Source organism: Anas platyrhynchos, chromosome 3, assembly GCF_047663525.1.
Source record: "Anas platyrhynchos isolate ZD024472 breed Pekin duck chromosome 3, IASCAAS_PekinDuck_T2T, whole genome shotgun sequence".
Taxonomy (NCBI): Eukaryota; Metazoa; Chordata; class Aves; order Anseriformes; family Anatidae; genus Anas; species Anas platyrhynchos.
Genome location: NC_092589.1, coordinates 24,921,479 through 24,948,211, shown reverse-complemented (window position 1 = coordinate 24,948,211; position 26,733 = coordinate 24,921,479). Strand labels below are relative to the sequence as shown.

Genomic DNA, 26,733 nt, shown 5'->3' with positions numbered 1-26,733 from the left:
AAAGCTAATAATCTGGTATGTTTACTTTCTTGATCTAGTAAAAATACTGAAGTTAGCTGAAGTATGTTTTCATTGTGTTTAAACTCATTTACTGTTTCAAAAGAATGCAATAGATAATGTTCAATTGGAAAAAAAAAATCCTCTGTACTTCTTATTCCCAGGGAGTTCACTTATGGGACTTACAAGACAGAGTTTTAGTGAGGAAGTATCAAGGTGTTACACAAGGATTTTACACAATTCACTCATGTTTTGGAGGTCATAATGAAGACTTCATTGCAAGTGGCAGCGAAGGTAGTATCATGCCTTTTTGTGCAGAAAACTAGAACACTTTATCCTTCCTTCCTATACCTTAGTTTTATAATGTTGTTAGCAGCTGTCATCTCTGAAAGCGAGCAACTGGAACAAATTTTTCACGTACTCCTCTAAAGCATCTGAACTGTTTTAATTAAAAGTGGGTGGGATGTTCTTGAGGGCTCTTTTATTTTTGTGGTATGACTCTTAGGCTTATGGTTTGAATCAGAAATACTTCATTTCCCCTGTTGAAGATACAGGTGTGGCAAGATTATTTTAATTTCAGTAGATTCAGCTTCATTACAAAGTAGTTATCTCAAATCAAGCAGTTGTTGACACTGTCTAGTAAGTTTTCTTGGTAATCAAAGGCTTTGTGGTGTATTTTTATTCAACTGTCTGTGGCAAGAAAAGAAATTAGTTAATAGGTCATGTCTGGAATTGCTTTGGTTCTGTCACTATAGTGCCATCACCTCCTGTGGAGGTCACTTAATATTCAAGCCTATGCAGGGCTAAGAATTATACTTGAAATGTGTATGTAATTACTGTTAGTACTTTGTAACACACAGCTGTTAGGACATAGTGTTGCCTAGGATGTTACTACTATCCTTTTTTTTCGTTCCCTTTTTTTTTTTTTTTAAATAGCAAATACGTCCAAAATTAAATTTCACTCTTTACCAGACCCACTGGAAGGTAATGACTGAAGGACAGTACTTCCAATTCAGTGTGAATTTCTTCATGGTTGAACAAAATTATTGGTTTGGGGCCTTAGAACCGGGAAGTTCAAGATTTGTTGAGAGTCATAAAGATGCTGTGAATGTGTAGGTGTGAATACTACAGTGCACCTATTTTTTTTCTATTTATTTATTTAGATGTTTGGTGTCTAAAACCACCTAGCACTGGTAGAAGCTGAGGGTTACTTAGATCAACTTAGACAAATCTACTTACTTAGGTTTGGACTGTCTGAGGCTGTTGTCTCTGTGACAACTTGTAACTGTTGAAAAATGTGGCTACTCAGAAAACCATTCTCTATGTCTAAACAAACAAAATAAAGCAAAGAAACAAACAAGAACATAACAGATTACATTGTGGTGACCTCTTGAACTTAGGAGGATGCCTTGTCAGCTACCTATTTTTTTTTTTTCTAACACTTTCATCAATGGGAAGAAAATGGAGGTCTCTTTCTGAGAAGGAAGTTGACCGCTGCCTTAATCTAGTTAACTGTTTTGTGTTTGTTTGTTGTTTTTTTTTTTTTCCAAAACAAAATACAGGCATTCTGACAAGCACCAAAATACTGGTTTGTGTTTAGGCTTTGATTCTCCCAGGCAGCAGAGGCTTGCGTGTCCAGTGTTAAAGCAGAGAGTGAATTGTGTTATTTGATGAATAGCATGGATATTTAGTCTCTTGAAATCGTAAGTGGAATGTAAACTCAACCAAAATGTTTGCATACATGTGTATATAAAGGTGTTGTACTCAAATGAGCTGACTCAGCAGAAGACAGTTAAGTTGTAACATGATTCCGTGATGCTATTCTAGCAGGTAGGTCAGAGAGCGAGTTTGTTTTGTAAGGGATTGGGAGGAGGAGGAATAGAGAAAGATTGACTTGTTTGCTAAGTCTTCAGAATGACTTCTGCATTGAAACCATCCAAATATATTGAATTAAAGTATTTTCATCTGTTAGTACTAAATACTAAGGTTTTGTGTAATACTAGTGGCACATACTTTTTCAGTTTAAAAAGATGTTTGGAATATTCCAAAGACATTCCTAGAGAGATCAATCCATAGGTTTGTTAAAGGCTGATAATCTACAGTTGGGAAAAAAAAAAATCCTTCCTTAGTCATTTATTCTTAAATGTGGTTGGTTATAAAATGCTTAAAAACAAACAAACAAAATGCAATGGAGTGTTTGACTCCACTATTCTAATTCAAGCATTTTGCTAAAAGAAAAATGATTAAAAGCTTCCTATCACAAAATAAGATCTGTGGCATTGTTTATTGCATCTGCTTTAAGTACAAATCAATATCCTGAATACAACGCAAGAATTAATTGTCAGCCGGTAATAGCTTGCGATTTCAGACATTGGGCCTTGTTGTCATCACTCGCTTTCTCAGTTTGCACTTGCAGTGGAATATTTCCAGGTCTTCAGTACCAAGATGCATTTCATTAACTGTAGAGCTGTGAACTTCATAGAATCTTAGAATGGCATGGGTTGGAAAGCACCTTAAAGAACATCTAGCTCTACTCCCCTGCCATAGGTAGGGCTGCCACCCACCAGATCAGGTTGACCACGGCATCATCCAACCTGACCGTGAACACCTCCAGGGATGGGGTATCCACAACTTCTCTGGGCAGCCTGTTCCAGTGCCTCACCACCCTCTGAGTTAAGAATTTCCTCCTAACATCTAACTCTCCCCTCTTTAAGTTTAAAACCATTCCCCCTTGTCCTGTCATTATCTGTTGGAGTAAGAAGTTACTCTCCATCTTTTTTATAAGCCTCCTTTAAGTATTGAAAGGCTGCAATGAGTTCTCCCCAGAACCTCCTCTGCAGGCTGAACATCCCCAGCTCTCAGTCTTTCTTCATAGGAGAGGTGCTCCAGCCCCCTGATCATCCTTGTGGCCCTCCTTGGGACCTACACCAACACGTCCACATCCATCTTGGGGTGGGGGAGGGCCCAGACTTGGAAGCAACACTCCAAGTGGGGCCTCACAAAGGCAGAGCAGAAGGGGACAATCCCCTCCCTCACCCTGCTGGCCACTCCTCTGTTGATAGATGCAGTTGGCCTACTGGGCTGCAAGCTCATACTGCTGGCTCATGTCAAGCTTTTCCTTCTCTGCAGGGCTGCTCCCAATGAGTTCTTTTCCCAGCCTATACTTAGGTCTGGCATTGCCTTGACCCAGGTGCAGCACCTTGCACTTGGACTTGTTGAACCTCATTAGGTTCCCATAGGCCCACTTCTCAAACTTGTCCAGGTCCCTCTGGATGGCACCCCTTCCTTCTGTTATATCAGCAGCCCCACTCAGCTTGGTGTCATCTGCAAACTTGCAAGGGTGCACTTGTTCCCATTGTCTGTGTCACTTTTAAAGATCCTAAGCAGCACTGATCCTAATACAGACCCCTGAGGGACACCTGGGCATAGAGTCATTGACTGCAACTCTCCGGGTGCAGCCATCCAGCCAATTCCTAATATCCTGTTGTCAATATCCTGCCTTAATACTTGTGACTTTATAATGCGTGTACTAATCTGTAATATGATTGTTTAAAAAAAATTCTGCAAGTGTTCCTTTTGAATAATGTTAGTACCCCATGTCCTTAATTTAAGAGTAGCTCAGTTTGTCTTTCTAGGTTATTTGCATTGCAGTTGAATGTTTTTCTTGCAAGTCTTTTAAAGGAAGCATGCCCCTTTGTGGTAGAACCTTGCCCATGTTCTTTTGATCGTTCTTAGAAGAAAATGTTTAGAGTCGTTACACATTCAACAGATGTGGGTTTTAGAATTGACAACATTAATGTTTTTTTAGGTGTGGAAGTGCTATTTGATATGACAAATTGGTTTGTGTGGAGCAATGTTTCTCATGTTTTTCAAAATGCATATTTTGTTTAGATCACAAAGTATATATTTGGCACAAGCGTAGCGAGCTGCCAATTGCGGAGCTGACAGGGCACACACGTACTGTTAACTGTGTGAGCTGGAACCCGCAGATTCCATCCATGATGGCCAGTGCCTCTGATGATGGTACTGTTAGAATATGGGGACCAGCGCCATTCGTAGACAACCAGGATATTGAAGGTAAGAGTGTGTATGTGCATGTGTGTATGTTTTCTGATTACTAAAAATGCATGTCAAAGGCAGCTAGTTTGGTTGATTTTCTTTGTCATAAATAGAATACAAAAATGCCCACAAGTCTTGGGTTAGAGTCATTGCCTTTACAGAAAGGTCCTATAGAAAACAGTGGTGTCAACTGAGGCCGTAGTATTTTATTAACTGACTTAGGTAGACTTCTTAGAAATGCCACCTTTAATGCTTTAAGTGCATGCAATGTTACTAAAATTTGAGTAGTGTATTCTGACTACACTGGAAACCAAATAGTGGTGTTACTGTGCTTATAAAAGTAATCTCCAAAATGTGGAGACTGAAATTTTTCCACCCTAAAATCTGTACACCACTGATTTTTTCCTAACCATCTGATGTTATCAGGAGAGTGATGCTTCTGAAATAAGTGCAACTTTTTTCACTGTCAAAATGCACACTTTCTCCCAACCCTTCTTACCTACCCCCCTGGAACTATTAACAAGATGACGACTAGGGGATTGTTCTGCAGCATATAGGCTTCTGTCATTACACATCCAATCTCATGCTAAAAACTTACAGTGAATACTAAGCATGGACATGAGTTCAAGGGGAACCTGAACAAAACAATCAAGGAGAAATCCATGAAGTGTGAGTAGACGAGCGAACACCTCTAGTTTAGAATGTCCACTAGGTGAAAGTGGCTGAAAGTTGGAAGGATATATAGAAGGATTACTTCCTTTTGCTGTTACTGTGCTTTCTGACACATCTGCTTCTAGTATTGGACTAGGTGGACCAGCCTTGCCAGTCCTGCTTGTAACATCTTGAACATACATGTAGGGACTCGGAGCCTATCCTCCAGCTGGCTTTACTTGTGGTTGTTTGTTTTTTTTTTTTTGCTTTTGTTTTCTCCCAATTACTTGCCTGCTTACTCTTTCTCATTTTCTCCAGAAAATGAGCTTGTAAACTTCATAAAAATAAAAATGATAAAAACTGAATTTCTCACGGCAGTGCATCTATAAGAGGTATAGGTGCAGAGAATAATGTCCAGCAACTTAGGAATCTTAAATGGATGACAGCTTTGTAATTAGCATGAGCCCCTGGAACTTAAATGCAAATGTATGTAATTTATTGATATCTTCTGCAAAAGATGATTTCTTTGTACCAACAGATAACATGACAAATTAACCTTTAAATTAATATGAATGATGATACCTAAAATTGCTAATTTTTAATGTAGGATTTAGTTACACTATTAGTTCCGTTAAGTAATGCATGCTCAGTAAAACTTATGTAAATACACTGTATTAGAGACCTTGTAATAGGAATGTTAATTACTGATAAAATCTTCAAGGTGTGATTTTTTTCTCTTTTTTGTTTTTGTTCAGAGGAATGCAGTAGCATGGATAGTTGATGGCGAATTTGGAGCAGACGACTTCAGTTTAACTTAATTAGTCGTATTTTAAATGGCTTGGGATTTGGTGCAAACAAACATGATTGATAGCTGGACAGACATGCTCGTCATGAAAAAGAACCATTTCTGAAGCCCGATTGGGGCCAAACATTTACCACCTTGCTTCATAGTAACCAGTCGAGATGAAGCACGTCGTTAGAACGTTGTTGGACACCGTGTTGAAATTACCCCCCCATCGGTTGTGAAGAACTGTGCTACATTCAGGCTAACCATTGAACTCTATATATTTTTCCCTCCTGCCTTTTTGTCTGGCAGGCTACTGTTCTTGTTGCTCTTCTGTGTAATGAAGTTTAAATGCTTGTTTGGAACACTTTATTTAACAGTTTAGAAGGCTTGATAGAAAGAGTGCTTTAGTCTGAAGAGTATACATTGGATAGGAAAGTATTTCCTTCTCTTGTTTCTCAAATCTCTCCGCCTTACTTAGCTTGAGATCTTTGCAGCTTGGTTCATGGATTCTAGCCTTGCCCGTTGCGCATATAAATTGAGATAAACCAATGAACTATGTCAAAAGCACTCTGAATATCACATTTGACAAAAAGTTTTGTACTTTTCACATAGCTCGTTGCCCTGCAAAGGGGTTAACAGCACAATTTTTTAAAAATAAATTATTTATAGGATTAAAACGACTTCATTTGTATACGTTTGGAACTAAAACGATGCAAGAAGTGTTGTAAAATGTGGTATCACTGATGCTCTTCCAGAGTGTCTTGAAACCCGATCAAAAGCAGTGGCTGGAAGGAACTTTATGTAGTCAGTAAAGGTTGTTTTAGAAAGAGAAACTCACTGTCCATATTAACAGATAAAATTGTATTATTTAGCGAAAAAAAGAAGTGTTCAGAGTACACCACCAGATTAAGAGTTTAAACAAGACAAGGTCTTCTTTTTAATTACATAAATATATGCAACAATACGGATTAAAGGTAGGCTACACCACAACAAAAGAATGTGAAGAAAGTATTCAAAAAAAGTCAACATCTTGTAAAAGTAATTAACATTCAAATCATAAGTAACACTTGTGTTATGAAGGAAAACTCTATTTGATAAACAAAGATGTATAGATTTTCTTTCTGAAAATATACTTTTAAGTTTTCAAATTTAAATGTCTCTCCTAGACCTTGTTGCAAGCTGGTGCTGTGAACATCTTAACGCATTTAGGAACAGTTCCACTAATATGCCATGTTTAGAAAAGAGAAAGACATCACGTGTGGTTTTTGTCCTCAATAAACAGATGGCCTGACATCTCAATGCTTCTGCACTACACACAAATTCACTTTGGGATGGCACTGGAGTCCATTTCTTACCATGGGTGGAAAGGTAGTGTTGGTAGTGCTGTGAAGTAAAGAGGGAGCAGGAAAGGGCATGTCACCAAGAATGATGTGAATGGAAGTGTGGACTTCATCCTTTAATGAGATGGTAATCTAGTGACCTCATTAGTCATGTGTGGAAGAAGGGTGGGGGAAGGTTTGCCAGAGTTCCTGGGAAGAGCAGTGTAGCTGCTTTGATTGGGAATGTGGTGTTTAACATAAACAGTCCCTTTTTCTTTCCCAAAGAAACAAAACTTAATGGGTTGGATTTTTTTTTTAGATTCCAGCAATCAGGTGGCGGTGTTTTCCTTGCCCTATGTGCCATCTGAAACATGATTGAAGATTCCAATCTTCTCGTTGAAACCAGCCCTGAATCTGATGTACTCATTTCTGGTTTAGTACCTCCAAAATGAAATAGGAACTTAACATTCTTATCTTCAACCTAGTTCATTTTTTTCTTAAGGGGAATTGTGCTGATAGCAATTAAAGGAGTTATAGCATACTGGGAGTATGTATGTAAACTGAAGACTACAAATCAGTTCCTCCTTCCATTAGCTAGTTTTAGAAGGAGCTGTTTGTTTCTGTTGCTAGTTCGGACAGCGTAAGATTGGTCAGTCTTGTCTGTGGCATCGGTGTTGCAGAGAAGCAGACAACTTTCCTAAGGTTAATTTTTAGTAAAATAAACCTCTAGGTTTTAAATAAATATTGAATACCTAAATTGCAAGCAGTATTTTCTATCTTCGAAACATGGTATAATTCTTAAGCAATGCTAGTATGTGAATCTTTGGAAGTTATCCCTGTATTGTCTTACTCTGGACCTCATGTTTTTAAACAAAGCGTTACTTAGGGAGAGCGGGGGGGAGGAGAATAATCCTGGTTTTGGTGTCTCTTAACAAAGATACTGCGTACAACTCGCACTATTTGCTTACCTCATACTCACGGGACTTAGTAGGAAATATAGGCAGGTGTTGAAGTCTCAAGGTGATCAAGTCTCAAGTTTAGATTTGAAGTCTCACATCCACTTCAACAGGCATTTTTAATATGGCTGGCCGTACCTGGCCAAGACTCCTTACCTGGTACAAGCTATGTGGGGGTATGTATGACCTGATGCCTATTTTCTACTGCAATGCATTGTAATTAAAAATTTAAACTTACTACTATCAAAACCTGACCTCCATTCTGGGTTTTCTCTTCTGGACTTGGTATGTACCTCTTAAAAAACAAAAACAAAAAACAAAAAAACAAAACACATCAGGGATTTAGAAGCAAGTTAAGGAGAAACATACACTCTTGGTGTCTCTGCTTTAATTTAGTTTTGTGGTAAAACTATGCAATATAAGGGAAAGTTCCTTTATCATATAGATAGCATTCTTTCCAGTGTCTAAATAACACCATATTGCATAGATCTCTGCTTATCACAGATGATGTGTGGAGATTAGAGAGAGTAAACTTTATTTGACCACAGTACCTGGTCCCACAGTGATTACGCTATAGGTCTAGTGGTAGTGAGAACCATTCTAAATGTCGATTAAAGAGGAACCAAGATTATTTCTAACATGTCACGTATTCACACTATGTGAATTGAAAAGTACCAATACTTTTTGTGCACAGACTATAAAATGAGATGGGGGGTGGGGGATGGGGTAATAAGCTTGCTCACTTGCAATGTGTTGATTTCCATGTGCTTAAAAATGTTCATAGGCTGGAGTCTAAGGCTGGAACAACTGCACACCTGCAATAAATTACTGTATTTCTGGTGAACAAACCTATAATTTTAGAGAGGAAAATACTGTAAGTGTGTACTACTCTTTTGTAACTTTGGTAAGCTGTTAGCTTAAAATACAGTAGCTGCAGGTTATTGTTAAAGGCAGATCTTTTTTTTTTTTTTTCTCTTTAATAAATAAAAATGCTAAAGCATTTTATTATCTGAATGCTCTTTAGCTGTTCAGGTAAGTAATTTTCAAGGCACAATGGAGCACAAAAGGGAAAATAAGCAGTCATGCTAAATTTGTCCTTTGGGTATGGGGGGAGGTAATAGGGGGCAATTACACCTTTGTTTAAATTCCCTGTTTTTTCTCAAGTTCTCCAACTTTAAAGTTGACTTCTTTTTTATGATTAGAGCAAAGATGCAAGCTAGAAATCTATCCAGATCTTGCCAGTTACTTCTCAAGTTGGCTTCGAACAGGTAATGTTTAATAAAATTCAGTATGCTCTTGGAGGTTGGGTCTAGTTGTATCTCCTTACACTGCTAAGCAATGCTCCCACCCAAAATCAGTTAGCAAGGCTTCCTTAGTACGAAACAAGGACTCCTATAATTAGCTATAGTTTGAAGGGGAGATGTTGTTAGACCCATTTGAGGAGGCAGAGAAAGAAGAATGAACACGAAAAGCTGGATTTACTGACAAACTACTGTAACTCAAGGGGGAGGAGGAAAAATGCACTTTCAATAGTTTGTCCATATTGTTAGCTACAAAATACACCTGTATTTGCTAAATGGTTTTCATTGTTGTTGGCTTTTTTTTTTTTTTTTTGAGACAATTAAGAGGAACATTCATCCCATAAATGGCTAACCCTCCTTTTTACTTCACCCTGTCTTTTCCACATTGGCTCGAGACCATTTTCAGCTGCCATACTTAATTTTGAAAACTGCTACTTTTAACGATATTTAGGAAACAAAAAGGTTAACTCTGACACTTTTCTAAACAGGGTGGACTTGATTGAAGTGTGCAGTGTTGAACTACTGCTGCAGTAGCTGCCTCTAGTTGTTGAAATAAACTGTAGACAAGTTTTCTGTTTATCTATCCAGATTATCTGGATTCAATAAAAAGTTTGTGAGAGTGTTCCTCCCATCTGGTATGAATGTGTGTGTGCATGTGTTACATAAACAGGCATAGAACCAAATGTTCTAGGTACTTGTCATGTTTTATTGCATACTTTAAGTCGTGTGTATGTGAAGTGTCCTTTGACCTGAAGGTTTTGGTTAATATCAGTATATTTTTATAAATTTGAAATTCATTGTGCCCCATCTTTTTCTTAAACATTTTTCATGGTTAGGGTATATGTGGTAGATATGAATCTTAACATTTTTAGGCACAGATGGAAAAAGCTATTGGCTCCTTGAAAAAATATGGGACAAAATGGATCCTCAAAGCATGTATGTACTTACAAACCAAGCTGTAGAGATCAAGAAAAGAACTTTATTGTTGATCTCAAGATTTCTAAGTTGTCAAGATTTATATGGAGTTGTGGTGGAACTAGTTTAACACTTAGAGCTTTTGGTATGTAATGACTATTTGCTATGGACTGATATTAAATGTTTCAAAGGATTGCGTTCTTAAAACTTTCTGGATTTTTGTTACTCTCCTTGGATTATATTAAGTAGTTAAAATTTCTTTGCTATATTACATTAAAAACATAAGAACTTTGGGTCTCGTATTTATTTTCACTTGTTTTACTAATTATTTACAGAACACCGTTTTAACTTTTTTATTTTATAAATGTGTAGTATTTTAAACATATCTTTACAAATTGTTCAATTGGAACTACATTAACTTCTGATTTGTTTTTATTAGGATTTTTAAAAAAATACACTTTTTCCATGTTGGTGCACAGCACTTAACAGAAATGTTTGTATTCCCTTTCTTTCAATTCAATAAACAGAATAAATAACTGGAATGAATAGTTCTTAGTTTCCTAAACTTCACTTACATGACTATCACTGGGATGTTCATTTCTTGATCACTAATTGTAGAATTCTTCCTTGTTTGTAGCATTTCATTTCCTTGAGACGAAAAATCATTTGTGACAGTTCAGCTGAAGATGAGCTCCCTCTTGTTGTGTGCAGGCTTTCCAATTTTTGATGCCTGGCTCTAATCTACCCAACACTTCTGTTTTGACTGCACATTTATGCCATTTAGCACACTACTTGCCTGTGTCCCATTCTGTGCTTATCTGCATTGTTGAACATCTGTTCCTCTGAGGCTCAGTGAGAGCCTTGATTCTTTAATCCTGGAGCTTGCTTAGGTATCTTACGCAGGTTGCTAACTGTAACTCAGATATACCTACAAAATTCTCTCCCATAATTAACAAGGTGCTTTTAAAGTACTTCCATTTCTTGCTCAGATGTTTCTTGCCAACTACTAGTAACTAGAAATCAAGGACCTCTTTCATCTGTGGTTGACCTAAGCAGCTCTTGTAGCTCTTGAAGCTGATTCTCAGCTGTTGCTTTTCTTGTTCCAACTAACCTTGTCTCTCCTCCTTGTGCAGCAGAATGGAATCTCGTCTTTGTCCTGCATTTTCCATATACTGGTGTTGTAGGCATTTTTATTAGCTAATGTTCTGCTAAATGAAAGCTGTGCCTAAATTTGCCATCAAGTAGGTTTTCTAAACTCAAACCTTGTGGTGAAATGCATTCAGTTCTTTTCAGCTTCTGTATTTGATTAGAAAAAGGTCTTTATGGCCTCCAGTAGCACCTTTCCATCAACTTTTATTCCCTCCAAGTTATGCAGTGTTTTCATAACTGTGCCTTAAATGCAGCTGCAAACAGGATGTCATGCCGTATCCATTTCCATGTACCTGTTCTTCCTGCTTCCCTCAGGTACTAGTATTTGTAGAAGAGTTGACCCAATTCAGCCAAAAATTATCCATATAGTAGATGAAGGAAATTTGTTTTTTTGGCTTGAGAAAGGTGAGAAGGTAAGTACATTCACTAATAAAACTAGCTAAATAATCAACAGTCCATAACCGTATTGATTGATTAGCACGTTTCCCCTATCTTAATTAATCCTCCACTCCCAACTGCAGTACTACAACAGCTACCCAGTCACTGTAAGCAGCTGAAGTACTGACACTGTAGCAAGCTAACTAGGCTCTAGACTGTAAGTGTAGAAAAGAGCTTAACAACCTTGCTCAAAAGTTAGGATCTCTGTAGTTCAAGGGTTTTTTATTACATTTTTCCTGTTGTTGACTCTGAGTTGACTCTGAGCTCTGTGAAGGTCATTGTTAAGGCAGAAAATGACTTACGCAGCAAGGCAGACTCAAAAATTAGTTGTGTAATGACTCAGCAGAATTGTGGTCTCCAGAATCTGCTTCTGAGGTTTTTACAATTCAAAAAAGTTGTTAGAGATGAATGAACAGAGAATTTATTCAAAAACAGGATGGAAACTTGTATTCATCTAAAAGTACAGTTTGCTTAATATTGGACAGCATACATAGCTGTACTTGTTCTGTTGTGGTTAGTAATTCATTCTTAAGGAGGGAAGCGGGGAAGAATCCACTATAACATTCCTGAGGTCAGGCATCTGAACTAAGATGCATGCTACCCCTTTTCCCCTCCACCCCCCAGCTTTTGCTCTTTTCCTTTACCTTTCCATATCCCCCTCCCATCTCTGAAGAAATGTTTCATGAAGTAGAGGGGAATAGGAGCTTTTCAGAGTGAGTGTGAGATCTTTTACTGGTTCCAGAAGGGAATGTGTCTGCCCTAGCTAATGTCATTATTGTAATTGTCTTCAATGATTTCTAACTACTGCATCTTAAAAATATTTTAAGTACTAATAAAGTCCTTATCTCAAAATCCATCTTTAGAATAAGATTTAAAAAACCTGCTAGTTTAAGTGAGGGGATTACAAGTTACTTGTCGTGGTTCTCAGCATGGAACTTACACTTCATTAATGAAGTGTATGTATCTACTGCTGGTGCTACAGCAAGGACTTAACTCAAGCAGCTTACTAACTTTGCCCTTCTAATAGATAAAGTGTAGGTATGTGGTGGGCTTTTTTTTTCCTCACAGGAATATACAAGAGGCTATAAGTCAATTAAGTTAAATTGTCTTCACCTACAAATAAGATACCTACCCTGTGAGCTGCTACAGAAGTCTGTGACTTTTCTCTTCTGAAATTGTATTTGTTCTCTCCTTTTTACAGATCTATATCCTGTCTGGCATAAAGCTTTACAAAGCAATGCTTGCTGTAATTTTGTTTTGCAGTGGTGTCAGGTAGTCACTTGCATGCAGCTGTGGTAGCTATTTTCTAATGAGCATGCTTTTCAGTAGTTTCTGGTCTTTACAACAGCTGAACTTAGACTCCATCTGTCAAAAATTTAAGGCTAAGCTTATCCTAAAACAAATACTGAGTGCAAGATACCTACAGCAATCAAGCTTCAGTGCTGTCTTTTTTCCACCTGCTCACAAAAGCTGTTGCACACAGATACCACACTAAGACCAATACAATATGCTAACTATAGCAGTATAGTAAATTACAACATGTTTTTAAGATCTGAGTTTTTTCCTTCTTAGGACTTCAAATATTTGGATTTTTTTAGTATTTCACTTGGTACATTTGTTTAAAAAAATCTGTTTTTATGCCTATATATAAAAAAGTTGGATAGTGAGGGTACGAACTCAGGTTTGTATACTTGACGGTGATGTAAGAGAGCTGCTCAAGAACTGAAATTTCTTGGTGCCTTTGAAGCAGAATCACATCAGAAATGTGGGGATAGCTGGGTTATGGTTTAACAGACCATCTCTCTTAAGTAGATTTCTAAGTAGACATTCTTGATTCACCTCACTGGATATGATTAAAGCAGGTTGATGGAGTAGTGACTATAGTCTTTTGTTCCATTACTGACTCCAACCCTGATGCACTGTTTACTCTACAGGGAGGTCTATGATGTATTTTGATGACAAAACAGGAGTTGAAGGGAAAAAAAAACAAGTATTACTTGCTTCACAAGTGTTACGTTTATCTGCAGCAACACGTTTTTCCACTCTTACAAGTGTCACAGTGACCTTAATTCTGCCATACACTAGACTTCATACAGGTTGGGGTGGGAGGGAGAGGGAATGGAAAATGAGAAAAAGCACAACTTTTATTCCATTACTTTTTAGCTGAGCACAAAACAACATAAAGATGCAAGCTGTGCTAGTGTTCTGCTTTGAAATTGATGTTCCAAGGACAGCTTCAAACCAGGCTAATTGGACAGCTTGACTGCCAGAGGCATATCCTGACACTTTTGGTAAGAAACAAGCATTATAACTGCTCTTAAATTTGTTCTAGAATTAGTACTATTGTCAGCCTAAGCAGTTGAAATGAGTTTCCCTCTCATCTTGTCCTTCCCACAAGATTTGTAGTGAAATCCTTGTTTACAGAACCAAAGCAGCAGCTACAGCCATTTGGGTTTTAAGAAGGAACAAAAACAACTGCTACACAAATCCAATGTCTTTTGAAAATATTTTATGTTAAAAATACAGAAAAATATTTCTTGTTCAAAAAGGAAAAATATACTGCATGACGACACTGGTCTAGGTATGTTCAGAAGGTGTCTGTGGCTCCACAACCAGTCACTGGAGTGATGACCCCATTTGGCAGCTAATGGTTCTTTGTCAACTTCTCAATCATTTATCAAAGCCAGAATCATACTGTGACAAAACAGAAAACATGAGACCCAGTGTATTACTGAAGCATAGGCAAGTAGGAACAGCTATCACTTTCAGTAGCAAATTGCACTTGATTCTGAAATAGAAAGTCAAGGCAACTGTGCCACTTGCATTATTTATGAAGACGAGGACTGCAGAAGTAATATTGCAGTAGAAGAACGATAGTTCTACCTTGCAGAAAGTGCCCCTATCACAGAACTCATCAGGTTGTAACTTAACCTGACCACTTTATTTTCTAAAACAGAATCTGTGAAATAAACTTAGTCCTCAAGATTACCCTGTCTAAATAGGCTGCTTACTCTAGGTGCTAAAATCATGTAGTTTTGTATTTACTTAATCTCAAAACTACTATAAGTAGTAGTCTGAGTTTTCAAACAATGTTTGATCAGAAAGCATGTAATAAGCATGCGGTTAGCTATCAAAATATATTACTGAAGGTTAGCAGAAGATCAGAATTATGAATACCAGCACAAGCAGAACAGGGGAAGTAAAAATAGCTGGCAGACACTTTCTTTGTTCCTTGGAAGCAATTTTTAAAACTAACCTGTACAGGTACATGAAGAAACAGAGCAGATGAAAGCCTAGTTTAATCATGGCTTCCTTCATGTGCGATTTCAGTTGTCCTCGGTTATGGATCTCTGTGGGATCAAATACCCCCATGTTTCCGCTTGGCACCATAATGAACCTGAAAGTTTAAGGAAAAAAAAAACACAGAAGTATAGTCATTAAAACATTAAGGAGCGTCAGGAGGAGGGGAGAAGAAATTGCATAGAAGTTACTTTCTAAAGCTTGTTTCCTAGTTAAATATAAGGGAGCTTTTTTTAAAAATTCTATTTCAGTCTCAGGATATTGTATGTATCCCTGCCACTACAATCCACAATTAAAATCCAGAGGTCAAGCAGTATTAAAACTGTTAGCCCAGCTTCCCAGGTATAAATGGGAGAATTTCCAGTTAAAAGCCAATTCCAGATCATTTTAATTGCAGTTTGTGATTACTCAGTGTTGGGAAGAAAATCTCTACCCACACTGAAAAGATGTATTAACTGAAAGAGACTGAAAAAAAAAGTAAGAATTAGTGTTTTCATTATACATTCTTTTCACAAAAAAAATCATTTTTTAAACAAAAAATTTATAGAGTCACAAACTCCAATGGTCAAAAGCAGATAAAGACATAGGATCTGTGTATTATTTCCATTTTTAGCAAAACTATCCTGTGTTATCACAGCAAATACACAACTTTCCTATGGCTGACAGGTTGAAAGAGTGGGCAGGACTGAATTACTTGTGTACTTATTGTCTAAATCCGCATAAGAACAGAAGCTGAGTGAAACAAAGTGAAATGTAAGCAAAAGGAAGAATAAAACCAGCACAGTAAGTGTCTGTCTTGTGAAAATTCAAGCAACAGCATGGTCATTCATCATACACATTTCTCAAGAGAAGAAATGCAAGCACTTGAAGTTGTCACTTCAGCTGAGCCCCATCTAGAACAGTACTATTAGTTTTTTTTCACTTAAATCTCAGTTTCTACCTTCCTGGAAAAATGCTCTTTTCCATGCAGCAATTTAACTCCTAAACTCCTAGTCGTAGACCTCGAGCAAGAGCAAGGTCTCTGAACAGATTTTCTTTATATACTTGAAGAATGTCACCAAGCAAAAGAAAAGGCACTCCCCCTAGTCTTGCAACATTCACTGCAGTAATAGGAGCAATAAGAGGGAAAGAGAGGTTCTATAGCAGCGGAAATAAACGTTATTATTCTTATTTTCACAGGAACATTAAAAAGTACTGACACGTATTTAACTAATAACAATTATGTCCCATTAAGAATAGCTCGTGAAATTATTAATTTCAAAGTCTCTTCTAAATTTGAAGCTTTAAGTGATTGATCTGTTGTTATAATTCTAACACTAATTTCCATTTTCATGGAAATGGAGTACATTTTATTGAAATAAAAGGAAGTATACAAGTTTCCTGTATCATTTGACCCTAGAAATAAGATATATAGTGCACCGTTTCCTTACATCTCTAGGATATGAGTACCATAAAGATAGTATTTATTCGATTTGTGTTTTAAAAGCAGTGACACTTAAATGACACAAATTAAAGTTTCCAGAACTTGGGAGTTATTTTTTCCAAGAGGCCCCCAGTCTAGTTTAGCTTATGTTACACATCCAAGGAACTGTAGTCATGGACACAATGATGCTAGATGCTGACAAACACAAGTTAGCAGGATGCCAGCCACTAGATCAGGCTGACCAGGGCATCATCCAATCTGACCCTGAACACCTCCAGGCATGGGGCATTCACAGCTTCTCTGAGCAACCTGCTCCAGTTCCTCAGCACCCTCTGAGTGAAGAATTTCCTCGTAACAGCTCCACACCCTTCTTGGGGTTGGGAGTTAGACCTGGATGCAGCACTCCAAGTGGGGCCTCACAAGGGCAGAGCAGAGGGGGACAATCTCCTCCCTCACCCTGCTGCCCACTCCTCTGTTGATGCAGCCCAGGATGCAGTTGGCCTTCTAGGGTGCAAGCTTGCACATCTGGCTCATGACAAGCTTTTTGTCCACCAGAACCCCCAAGTCCTTCTCTGCAGGGCTGCTCTCAATGACTTCTTGACACCCGACCTGTGCCCATGTCTGGGATTGCCGTGACCCAGGTGCCGCACCTTGCGCTTAGACCTGTTGCAGAAATTCACTCCAGAAATTATTTCTTGAAATACTGTGACACATGAAGACAATTCAAACACACCCACCTGATGCTGGAAGCTTGCAGCTGTCAGTAACAGGTTTACACAATCTGTTCCCACTTGATTGTAATTTAGTCATTGACACTTTATTCAAACTACTTTTCAATCCATCATTTTCCTGACTACCATACCCTTTGTCCATTAAATGACTGGGTCAAATATAAGTTCTATCCCACACCATCAATCAGATTCCCTTTGTGATACTAAACATGTAGTTTAGTTTTATAGTTTAGTTGCTTTTGCCAACTTCTAGCTTCTTCACCATGAATGGGATACTCTAGGCTACCAATATGGGTGAAAGTCCCTGATCCTCAGAAATGAGGTAGGATTAATAGTAGTGTCTTAACATTCTGACTTATTATGGCAGCATAGGCAAAGTATTACACTGTCATATTCATTTATTACATGCATTACACATCTAAATTTGAGGAAACATCAGGATTTTAGGGTATTCCAAATGACAAATACAAAATGAGAGCTGTCAGTTCGAAACAACATTCAAAGCTTACTGCCTGAAGCATGGAAACAGAAATCAATAGCTTTTAAAATTCCTTCTGACCATGTTGAGAAGAGAAAGCCAGTGGCTACTTTAAATATTAACAGAATGTTAAATTATGTTGCTTTAACATATTAGAAGGAAGCAAAGGGGAAACTAGTGTAAGAAATCCTCAAAATTTCAAATAAAATACATTTTCTCTCTCTTCCCTCCTCCCTTCAGTGTCTGTGTAGAAACAGTCTAACCAAAAAAAAGAAAACACCAAATACTAATACTACACTCACCAGGTACCAAAGGGACCATCACTCATTTTGTGCAACTGTTGCACAAACACACATTTGTACAGGTGGCCAAAACTATCCCCACCTGTGCATGGAGGCAATATGCAGCCATTAACTGTAAAAGTTACACTGCCTCATGTTTCTCCAACTGAGAAACATTTGAAGGCTTTACTAGAAGTTTTGTGGAAAACAAAAGACGTTAAGTACATAATTATATTTTGCTGAAGAACAATCAGAATATCAGTAAAGGAATCTTCTCTTTTATGAGCTATGAAACCTCTTGTATTCAAAAAATGACTCATCCCTGCAAATAGTGTTAACAAGGTACAGAGAAAAAAGAATTGCAGCTAACTTTTTATGCCTTAAGTGACACCAAACATTTCACAATTATACAAAATAAAATGCACAAGTTTGAACCAACAGTCCCAGCGTTACCTCATGCAAACTTCTAGTGGGAAGCAAACCATTTCAAAGTGGTAGACAGCCCAGGGTGAAAAGACCAGTAACACTAACAGCTATCATAACATGAAAAGTCTGGAAACCTTTCCAAAAATAAACAGGCAAGACAGTGGACCCAGAAGGGGTCCAAACACACAAGGGGGAGAAACAGGACTGCAGACAAAAGGAGGGTGTTTGGGATAACACCACAGTCTGATGGCTTTACAACCATCACTCAGACTGATGTAAATGCTTTTGTGCTGGTAACACTACCAGGCACATAGGCAAAGAATGAAACATTAGTGACCGTGTCTGCAGTGCTACCTCGTAATCCCAGCTAACATGCCATTATTTCCCACAAACTCAGGAGTGACTCACAGATCAAGATTCCTGGGCATTAGAGAGAACGCAAGGAAAGGCCCAAAGCTTTATGTCATTTACTCCGCTGGGTTTCTTCTACTTTTAATTGCAAGGAGAGGAGAGTTTTGTTAACCAGAAGACTGTTAGGAACTGAAGAACACAACTGAAACTTCTCATTATGACATATTATCTTCATATTACACTTAAAGCTAAACCAGCAACAGGGAATGAAAAGCACACACAACCCTTCACACTTACCGGTATATATTCCATGTTGCTATTGGCAAATTAAGGAGAAAGATGAACCAGTGCAATGAAATAAGCATTAATACAGTTACAACAGCATGGCCAATCACCTCTGGGATGACCCACTGTAAAAAGGGAAGAAAAAAAAAGGTTATAAGGATAAATTTCTTTCTTAAAAAAAAAAAAAAAAAATCAATATGGAGTTATCATCTGATTCTAATCACATCAAACTGACAAAATTCACAGATCCATGTGATTTCATCACAATGCAGGGAAATTAATACCTTCAGACAGATTGCACATGAGTAAGCCAGAAGTCATGCCCTAAGGTATTAAAACAGAGGTACTGTGTTTAACGCAGCAATTTCCAGAAAGAAACACAACATTGTTTCAACAGTTATACTACACACGCACCTGAGAGCGAGTTAAGAAAGAATACAGTGCACGTTTGAAGTCACTGCAGAGAACATTTGATGTAGGAATGAAAGAAACACATAAGAAGCACATAAGTCCACACAGACACAGCATGTATAAGCACCCCCAGACTTGGTACGGATAAGAAAGTTGATCAATATTAAAATTGACATTGGTAAACCGGGTCAGCCCAAGAGGACATTTTTGGCTTGAGAGCATCCTGCAGTGTTCTCTCTTACATTAAGAAAGACCTTTAAATCAAAGTGAACACCCATGTGGGTGGGTCACACGGATTTCAAAAGAACAGCTTCAAGCAGATTTGATTAAAATGGAACTTTTCCTTATCACAGCAAAACACTCTGCTGTTCAAGACATTAAGAATTATATACAAGTATCAGGGAAAGTTGCTAGAAAGATCTGAGTTTAGCCAGGAGTAGACATCGCTACTTAATGGCACACATACAAAAAGGAAAACTTTGAGAGCTCTGGGAAGAGTCCCACAAATTCAGAGAAGCAGCCCATCTCAGCACCAAAGATTAGCAGAACAGCGTTTTGTGGCTAGTTTTCTGGAAGCAGCCCAAAAAAGACAAGTGGACTGAGGTGAAACATAAATGCTTTGAATAAGTATTGCCAATCCATGTTCTTCAGATATACATTAAACTCCCATTATTTGTGATGCTGAGATGATGGATTTTTATTTTTTTTGAAACCCCATTAAATGCAAAGAATAATCATTTACTTTATTGAGTTTTGAGCAGCAAGATCTCGCGTTAATGTAGTCACATTCCAAATCTGATAGCGTAATTATCTGAAGTTCAGGATAAGGAAAAAATTGTATAGGAAGTCAAAATATTCTAAGCTTTATTTTCATCCAGTATGCTGGGATGAGCGCTCTTCTGTCTTGTTCTACAAATCTGCCAAAGGCATATTTCAGTTAGCCACCACTCAGTCCTACTTTAGGTGGACGGACAGGCCATATTTTATTATCAGGCTAAATGATTTTATGGTACTTTTTCCAGCAGCAACTGTTGCACAAGTGCTAAAGTTCAATTTAACACTAAAAGCAGACCAGGAAGGCAAACTAAATATTTTTGGTATCACAATCATTATTACTGTGCTTGGAGCAAAACCTTAAAAGCAGGGAAAGGTTGATGCACCTTTTAAACTCTCACAATAAAGCTGGCTATTGCAGCTTCAAGAACTAGATCTCGTTATTTTACATTTAGAGTAGCATTGGGTAATTTCCCGGTTTGCTATGAAAGAAGAGGTTCATGTCGTTATCACATGAACTTTCAGCACCTGAAATACAAAGGTTTCAGAGAGCCCTATCAAAAAACACTTAACGCACAGCATGTGCACATCGACAGGTTATAGCCTGTAACACTGGTGTTCCTTTTCTTCAAGGAAAGCATGCATTTTTCCTTCTGTCCTTAAGAGGTGGGTGATTCTTTCAGGCACTTCTGGGCTCCTATCTGTTAGGACAACCAGGTAAATTCGGAAGCAACGCCAGGACCGGAGCATGAGGGCAGCTTCCCTTTCAATCCAGACACATAAATGGATGCATCAGTGCTGTCCTGCTCTAACAACACCCTCCAACGAAGTCTGCAGGCACTTTTGTAGCAATAACGCAGAAACCCTGCTTCAGGAACTCCGCACGCCCTTCCCACCCTCTCCCACCTCACCCAGCGAGCTGCCCTCCGTGACCAGAGCGCACCGCACCAATTTTTAGGCCCGTGGGGGCCCAAAACCCGCTTCCTCCCCCCCCTCAGCGCCGGGCACCCAGCCCCGCTCCCACCCGGGCCCCCACCATTCCCCCACACACCGGGCCGCGGCCTCTCGGCCGAAATGGAGACCCCAGCCCTGGCACCCCCCACAGCACCACGGGTGCCGAGCCCGTCCCGTCCCGCTCCCCGCCCCGGTAAGGATACGAAGTAGACGGCGAGGAAGATGAGCGCGCAGCAGTCGATGAGCGCGAAGATGAAGACCACCGACTCCATGGCGGCGCGGCCGCCGCCCGCCCCTCAGCCTCCCCGCCCCGCTCCGCCCTGCTGTGGCGGAGTCAGCGCGCAGCACGCCGGGACCCGCAGGCCCCGCGGCCGCTTTCCTGCACCGGGCAGAGCGGGACCGGGATTAGGGACGGGTGGCGGAGGCGATGCGGGTGCGGGTGCGGCCCCGGGCGGCGGACCCGCGGCTGAAGCAGCGCGTGAAGCAGGTGCGGGGCGGCGGGGCCCGGGGGGAGGCGCGGGGCCCGCGCGGCAAGATGGCTGCGCGCGGCGGCGTGAGGCAGCACAGCGCGGCTCCAGGCGTGTGCCCTGCTCGCCGTTTTATAGAGCAGAAAGAAAGCACCTCCTGTGGTGCGCTCAGGAGAGGGGCCCGCTCTGGTGGCTTCTCTGTTCCCAAGGGCAGTGGGCCAGGGGGTCTCGTCCACCAGGTCTTCAATCAGCTGGGAGTTCGCTCTTCAGAAGTTCAGGGTCCTGGCTTTGCGCCTTGAGTTCACAAACTCAGCCAGGACATTGAGTCTGAAACAGGCATGTTTGAGCTTTATTGCTGAATATATATGCGTTTTATATTATGAATTTGAAACAGGCATATTAGACCTAGCTATTCCGATGAGGTTATTGACAAAGATTTTATTTTGCTTCTTAACATTTTTCATTTTAGTACCTTGCAAGCAGTAGATGTGGCCAGTATGTTGACATTGGGATTCTAGCGTCGGATTTGCAGAAAACGTACAGGTGAGCAAAGATTTGTATCATTACATTCCACATTCAGAACATGGAATATGTTATTTTATATTTGCATGTTGTCAAAATTTTAATTTTGTTACCTTCTCTAATGGTTGTTGAGGTTAACTGAAGCAATCAGATCATTTCCACTCCAGTGTTTTCCTCTGCTGGTATATCTAGTAATTTATCTCTTATGATTGCATCAGTACTGCGAGATCTAGTTGCTAATTGTTGTTGCTGTTAAACAGCTACAGACACATTACAGCATTTTGGTCCTTATACAGGTGTTGAGTTTAAAATATGAGAGAAAATAACACTTGGATGCAGGCAGATGGGCTGGATGACAGGATTCTGTGAGACAAATCTTGTTTAGTTGCTTAAGAGGACAGTCTACCTCACCTAATCATTTGAAGGCTTTCTTTGTGGGTAGAAGGGTCATTGCAGATCATTGATGGATGTGAGATCAAAGCAGATCATTGATGGATGCGAGAGTAAAGGAATGGAGAAAAGTACATTAATGTTTTTGCAATCTGTTTCTTTGTGCGTTGTTAGAGAAAAGGATCCCAAACTCTTGCTGTGGACTTTTGTGGGTTTTGGGGTTATGTTTTATTTTTCCTCTGTCACCTGTTGCATAAAAGCAAACAAAATGTTTGCTCCGTAACTGAAAATGAAAGGTTAATGATGTTTGTTTGCAGGTAAGGGTGCTCATTGAATCAGATTTTCTCATATTGGTTTGTTATTCCTTATTGCAGTTGTTCCGTACTGGACTGTGCTTTCTAGACCATACTCTCGTGTCCATATGTTCTTGTTTACATTAAAATAAGAAAATCAGTATTGTTGTTGTGCAATAGAATTCATTTGTACATTGCTGCTTTTCCATCGCTGCAGAGAGGACCTTAATAACGTTTACTAAACATCCTTTTAGAGATGAGTAAATTCTAGTGTTTTTTCATCCCAGCTATCACAGAGTTGTAGGGTTCAGAAAAAACAATCACGTTTTCAAGTTGGTTCTTAATAAGAACTTATGTAAAAGCTTGAGTATCAACTTACAATGTATTTTTTTCACTGAGAATAACAATGTGTTGGGAGAAAAGCACTTGGTGTAACCTGCTACTTTGTGTTGTTTGGTTTTTTTTCAGTGCCGATTATGGACGAAGAAAAAGAAATGCTTTTAGAATACAAGTTGAAAAAGGTAGTTCTGTTAGTACTACGTCCAAGATGCCAAATTCTTTGATTATACTTTGGCTATTCTGTTAATGCTTGAACTTTTTCTTCAGTGTTTGAAATAATCAGTAATGAAAAAGAACATGAAGATTTAACAGTTCTAGAAGCTGAACATGTGGCAAAAAAAGCAAGACATGGAGAAGATAAAAATGAGTAAGAAGAATTTCTATCATTAGCTGACTTCAGTAATGTCATTAATATTTAACATTTCTTTAAATCTTTCTGTCTTCATATTAAGAAACTTCTTAAGTTTCGGTAGTTTTAAGTTTACTGGCATATCCTTGATTTTCCGTACACTTGTCTTCCTCAGGAGTTACCTGTAGTTAATTGAAACATTCTTTTTTTTTTCAATTAAGACAAGCAGATGTTAAAGAGTAGATTGTAATTTCTCTGCTGCAGTGAATTCACAGCCCTGAGTGGATATTCTTTTGGTTTACATTATGGTTTTCCATGTAAGGCCACAGTCCTGGAAATGGTTCAGTTCCTTTGTTTTGTTCTTAATCTTTCTTGGGTGTGATGCATATTACCTAAATGTGATTAATAAAGACTACAGGACAGGCTATTCAGAGAAAGTCACCACTAGGTATGATGTTGGAATTAAGATTTCTTAACTCCTAAAGCTATGTGCAGTCTCATGGACCATTGTGGTTTCTAACCTGTGATAGATACCAATAATTTCATGGGAAATTAAGACATTGTAATCAGAAGGATTTAGTATCAGAAGGATTTAGTTCAGCAGTGATTTGCTACTACATCCCCTGTTGTGCCAACATTTGTGATTCAGCTCACCATGAAACTACACAATCAAGTTGGTCCAACATCACTTTTTTATAGGACTGCCATTTAGCCAGGTTGTCAAGTTGATCCAACTCATTGCAGCCTTGGAAAGAATTTTAAAACTCTTCATAACAATACATTTAGAGCATGCCAGTTGGGAGTTTGTTTCTGGTTTTATGCCACATTGCATAGTTGTGAGGAACCATGTTGTGGAAATTGCATTTGTTCTGTTTTGTGCGTGTTTCGCTTGCAGTTTTGTGATACATTAATAGTTTTTGTCTCCCTTCCATGTAAAGGACTGCAGGAAGTGCCACAGATATCTCTGATGATGATGATGATGATGATTATCCAGAAGATCTAGTAAGCTGTGTTTTATTATGATTGCTCGTATTTGTGTAACACGTGATTATGTGTTGTAAAATTGCAGTGCACTTGAAAAGTTTAAAAGTGGAGATGCAGACGAGTTGCAGATAGAGTTGGCCATTCCAACTGAGAATCTGTAGTATAGCTGAAAGGTGGATATTACTGGCATAAAAGGAAGAACCTGTGGTGGGGAATCACTCTTGACAAAAGAATGCTGGGTACCCAAAAAACTTGGCTAGCAATTGAATGAAGCGATTGAAGGAACTGACACATCTGGCTATAGCTAAAATGATAACTGTCAGTTAACAGGGGTTATTTTAGGGTAAATCACAAAGGCCTGTTGAACCAGCAGATACAGTTTTGTCTACCGTTATTTGATATGCAGAAGAGTGCGATGGAAGATAAATGATTACTTTTTCCAGTGAGGTTGTATTTTCATAACTGACGTGTATGAAATATTTTTCATTGGTATCTTTATATAAATAACCCATGTTATAACTTGTATATTTTCTTTTAAAAATGCATGAATTTGCAGTCTACAAATCACATGAACAATTCCCTGCTGATGTTATACAAGAAAGGAAATCCTGATTCTGTTCTAGCCACTCCAAAAACCGAACCAGTGGAAACCTCTTCTCCTATGCAAACAGCACCTCAAAGAAGCACCCTTTCATCAGGATCCTGTGCTGTAACTAGGATCTCTGAAGGTGGCTGGTTCATTGATAAAACTCCAGGTGGAAAAGACTTTTTCATTGACCTTTCTGAGGATGGAGAAGGAGATGAGAAGAAATTGACTTCTGAGGTATCATGTTTTTCAAACACAACGTGTTTTAGGTAGCAAGTATGAGTATAAATTGCTATGGAATTTAACATGCTTTTGAAGTATGGTATTATGACCAAAAAGACTGTCTGTTCTTTCTGGATGTTTAAAATATATCATTTTTATTACAGATATGCATTCTATATTAAATACAGCAAAAATGTTAAATAGGAAGAAATAGGAATATTAATGTTAAATAGGAAGATCTGGCCTAAGCCCAGTAGAGCACTAACTTTTAGCTTGATTTCTGAAGATGACAAGGCTTAGCCCATTATTCTGCCCTATCAGAAGTGATTTTTGAGCCTTCTGGTGAATTTCAAGCATGTTTGTCTTAAAGTTAAAAAGTCTTTCTTGTACATTTTTTGGGGGAAAATGTAGTGCTCAGCAGCAGGGCAACCCCAGAGTAGTGCCCCTACTGAAAGAAGGGTAAGTGGAACTTAGCTGTTATTTATTGTTTGCTAGTGACCAGCCTAACTAGTCAACAAACACGTAGCTTGTTGTAGCCATAGCATGTAGTCTCCATAAGTGGTTAAGTCTCAGTGAACCTGGGAAAAGCTGAAATTCTTTTGAATGGATTGGGGGTTAGGGAAATTGAAAGGCTTGGAAACTGCATTAGTTTATAAACGATTTAAAAATAAGTGCTATCTAAAAAAAAAAAAAGGGAGGAGGGGGAGGGCTGGAATCCAGAAGGCAAAATCTAAATAAATCTGCATAAAATACATATTAAGCATTGTAGATGTCTTGGTGTTTTGTTCTGTTAAGTATTTGCAAGAATTTACTGACTCTGAAGGTTTTGTCTATACAATTCTGTTTTCTTACACTAGAAGTCAACAGAATTTTCTGTCTTGGAGAGTGAAAAAAAGAGTACAAAGGGTAAGAGAGCAAAAAGAAAAAAAGAAGTTCCAGATGTGGACGGAGAAATTAATTCCATCTTACTTAAAGGGAAAGGTAAGAAGTTATCTTTGGCATGCCTCTCTAAAGACAGAGGTGGTGTGTGACCACGGAATCAATTACTAGTGTACTACTAATATTCTGAGATGTAAAGAAGTGTTTGTTTAAGAAATTTAATCTTTTTATTGCACTAAAAAATATTCCATTCCTGTGTCTGCTACCAAAAATAATAATGCTGCGTGTATTTAGCTAATTGTTTAGGTTGAATTCTTTCTTGTTTGGTATTGGCAACTACCATTATGCTATGTCTAAATTTACATAACTTATTTTTCCTCCTTAACAGTTACAAGTAAGAGACCAGAGCTTTACCACCCTTCAGTGAAGTTTGAGGATGTAGGAGGCAATGATGAAACTTTGAAGGTTAGTTAGCATGTAGATTGTGGGACAAAATGCACTCTGAATAAAATGCCATGTGAAAAATGACAAACAGGAAATGTAGCAAATGTAGCAGAATTCACTTGTGGCACTGAGAATAGTTACTTATACCAACAGCAACAAAGGTTGTTACTTTGTTGTTTGTTTGTTTTCCCTTTGATTAATCTTTCTGAAAGCAGTCACTGAAATTGTATTAATAAATAGAACCTCTTTTTGTTTTGGCTTGCGTTTACTAT

General features: G+C 38.6%; 3 protein-coding genes across 4 annotated transcripts in view; 2 read left to right on the top strand and 1 right to left on the bottom strand.

Annotated features, from left to right (window-relative positions):
• WDR26 (WD repeat domain 26) overlaps nt 1–10,531 on the top strand; it is a 33,224-nt gene extending 22,693 nt beyond the window's left edge. Inside the window, exons 12-14 of the mRNA XM_038176704.2 lie at nt 162–291; nt 3,889–4,074; nt 5,463–10,531. Coding sequence (XP_038032632.2) covers nt 162–291; nt 3,889–4,074; nt 5,463–5,488 — 342 coding nt within the window. The 3' untranslated portion in view covers nt 5,489–10,531. The remainder of the gene's footprint in view (nt 1–161; nt 292–3,888; nt 4,075–5,462) is intronic.
• Nucleotides 10,532–14,064: 3,533 nt separating this feature from the next.
• CNIH4 (cornichon family member 4) lies at nt 14,065–21,331 on the bottom strand. The gene is made up of 5 exons (XM_027453070.3): nt 21,190–21,331; nt 20,001–20,069; nt 18,860–18,972; nt 14,829–14,969; nt 14,065–14,266 (listed from the first exon to the last, which is right to left on the bottom strand). Exons 1-5 carry the CDS (start codon nt 21,256–21,258, stop codon nt 14,239–14,241), a joined length of 420 nt encoding a protein of 139 aa, XP_027308871.1. The 5' UTR covers nt 21,259–21,331; the 3' UTR covers nt 14,065–14,238.
• Nucleotides 21,332–26,733, top strand: part of NVL (nuclear VCP like) — a 38,441-nt gene continuing 33,039 nt past the window's right edge. The window contains exons 1-8 of one of the 2 annotated variants that reach the window (XM_027453066.3): nt 21,332–21,473; nt 21,923–21,996; nt 23,127–23,179; nt 23,265–23,364; nt 24,285–24,348; nt 24,887–25,153; nt 25,996–26,119; nt 26,406–26,482. In XM_027453066.3, the coding sequence (XP_027308867.1) occupies nt 21,414–21,473; nt 21,923–21,996; nt 23,127–23,179; nt 23,265–23,364; nt 24,285–24,348; nt 24,887–25,153; nt 25,996–26,119; nt 26,406–26,482 (819 nt within the window). In that variant the 5' untranslated portion in view covers nt 21,332–21,413. Of the gene's footprint in view, nt 21,474–21,922; nt 21,997–23,126; nt 23,180–23,264; nt 23,365–24,284; nt 24,349–24,886; nt 25,154–25,995; nt 26,120–26,405; nt 26,483–26,733 lie in introns of those variants that run through there. The other variant, XM_021269481.4, reaches the window with a different exon arrangement.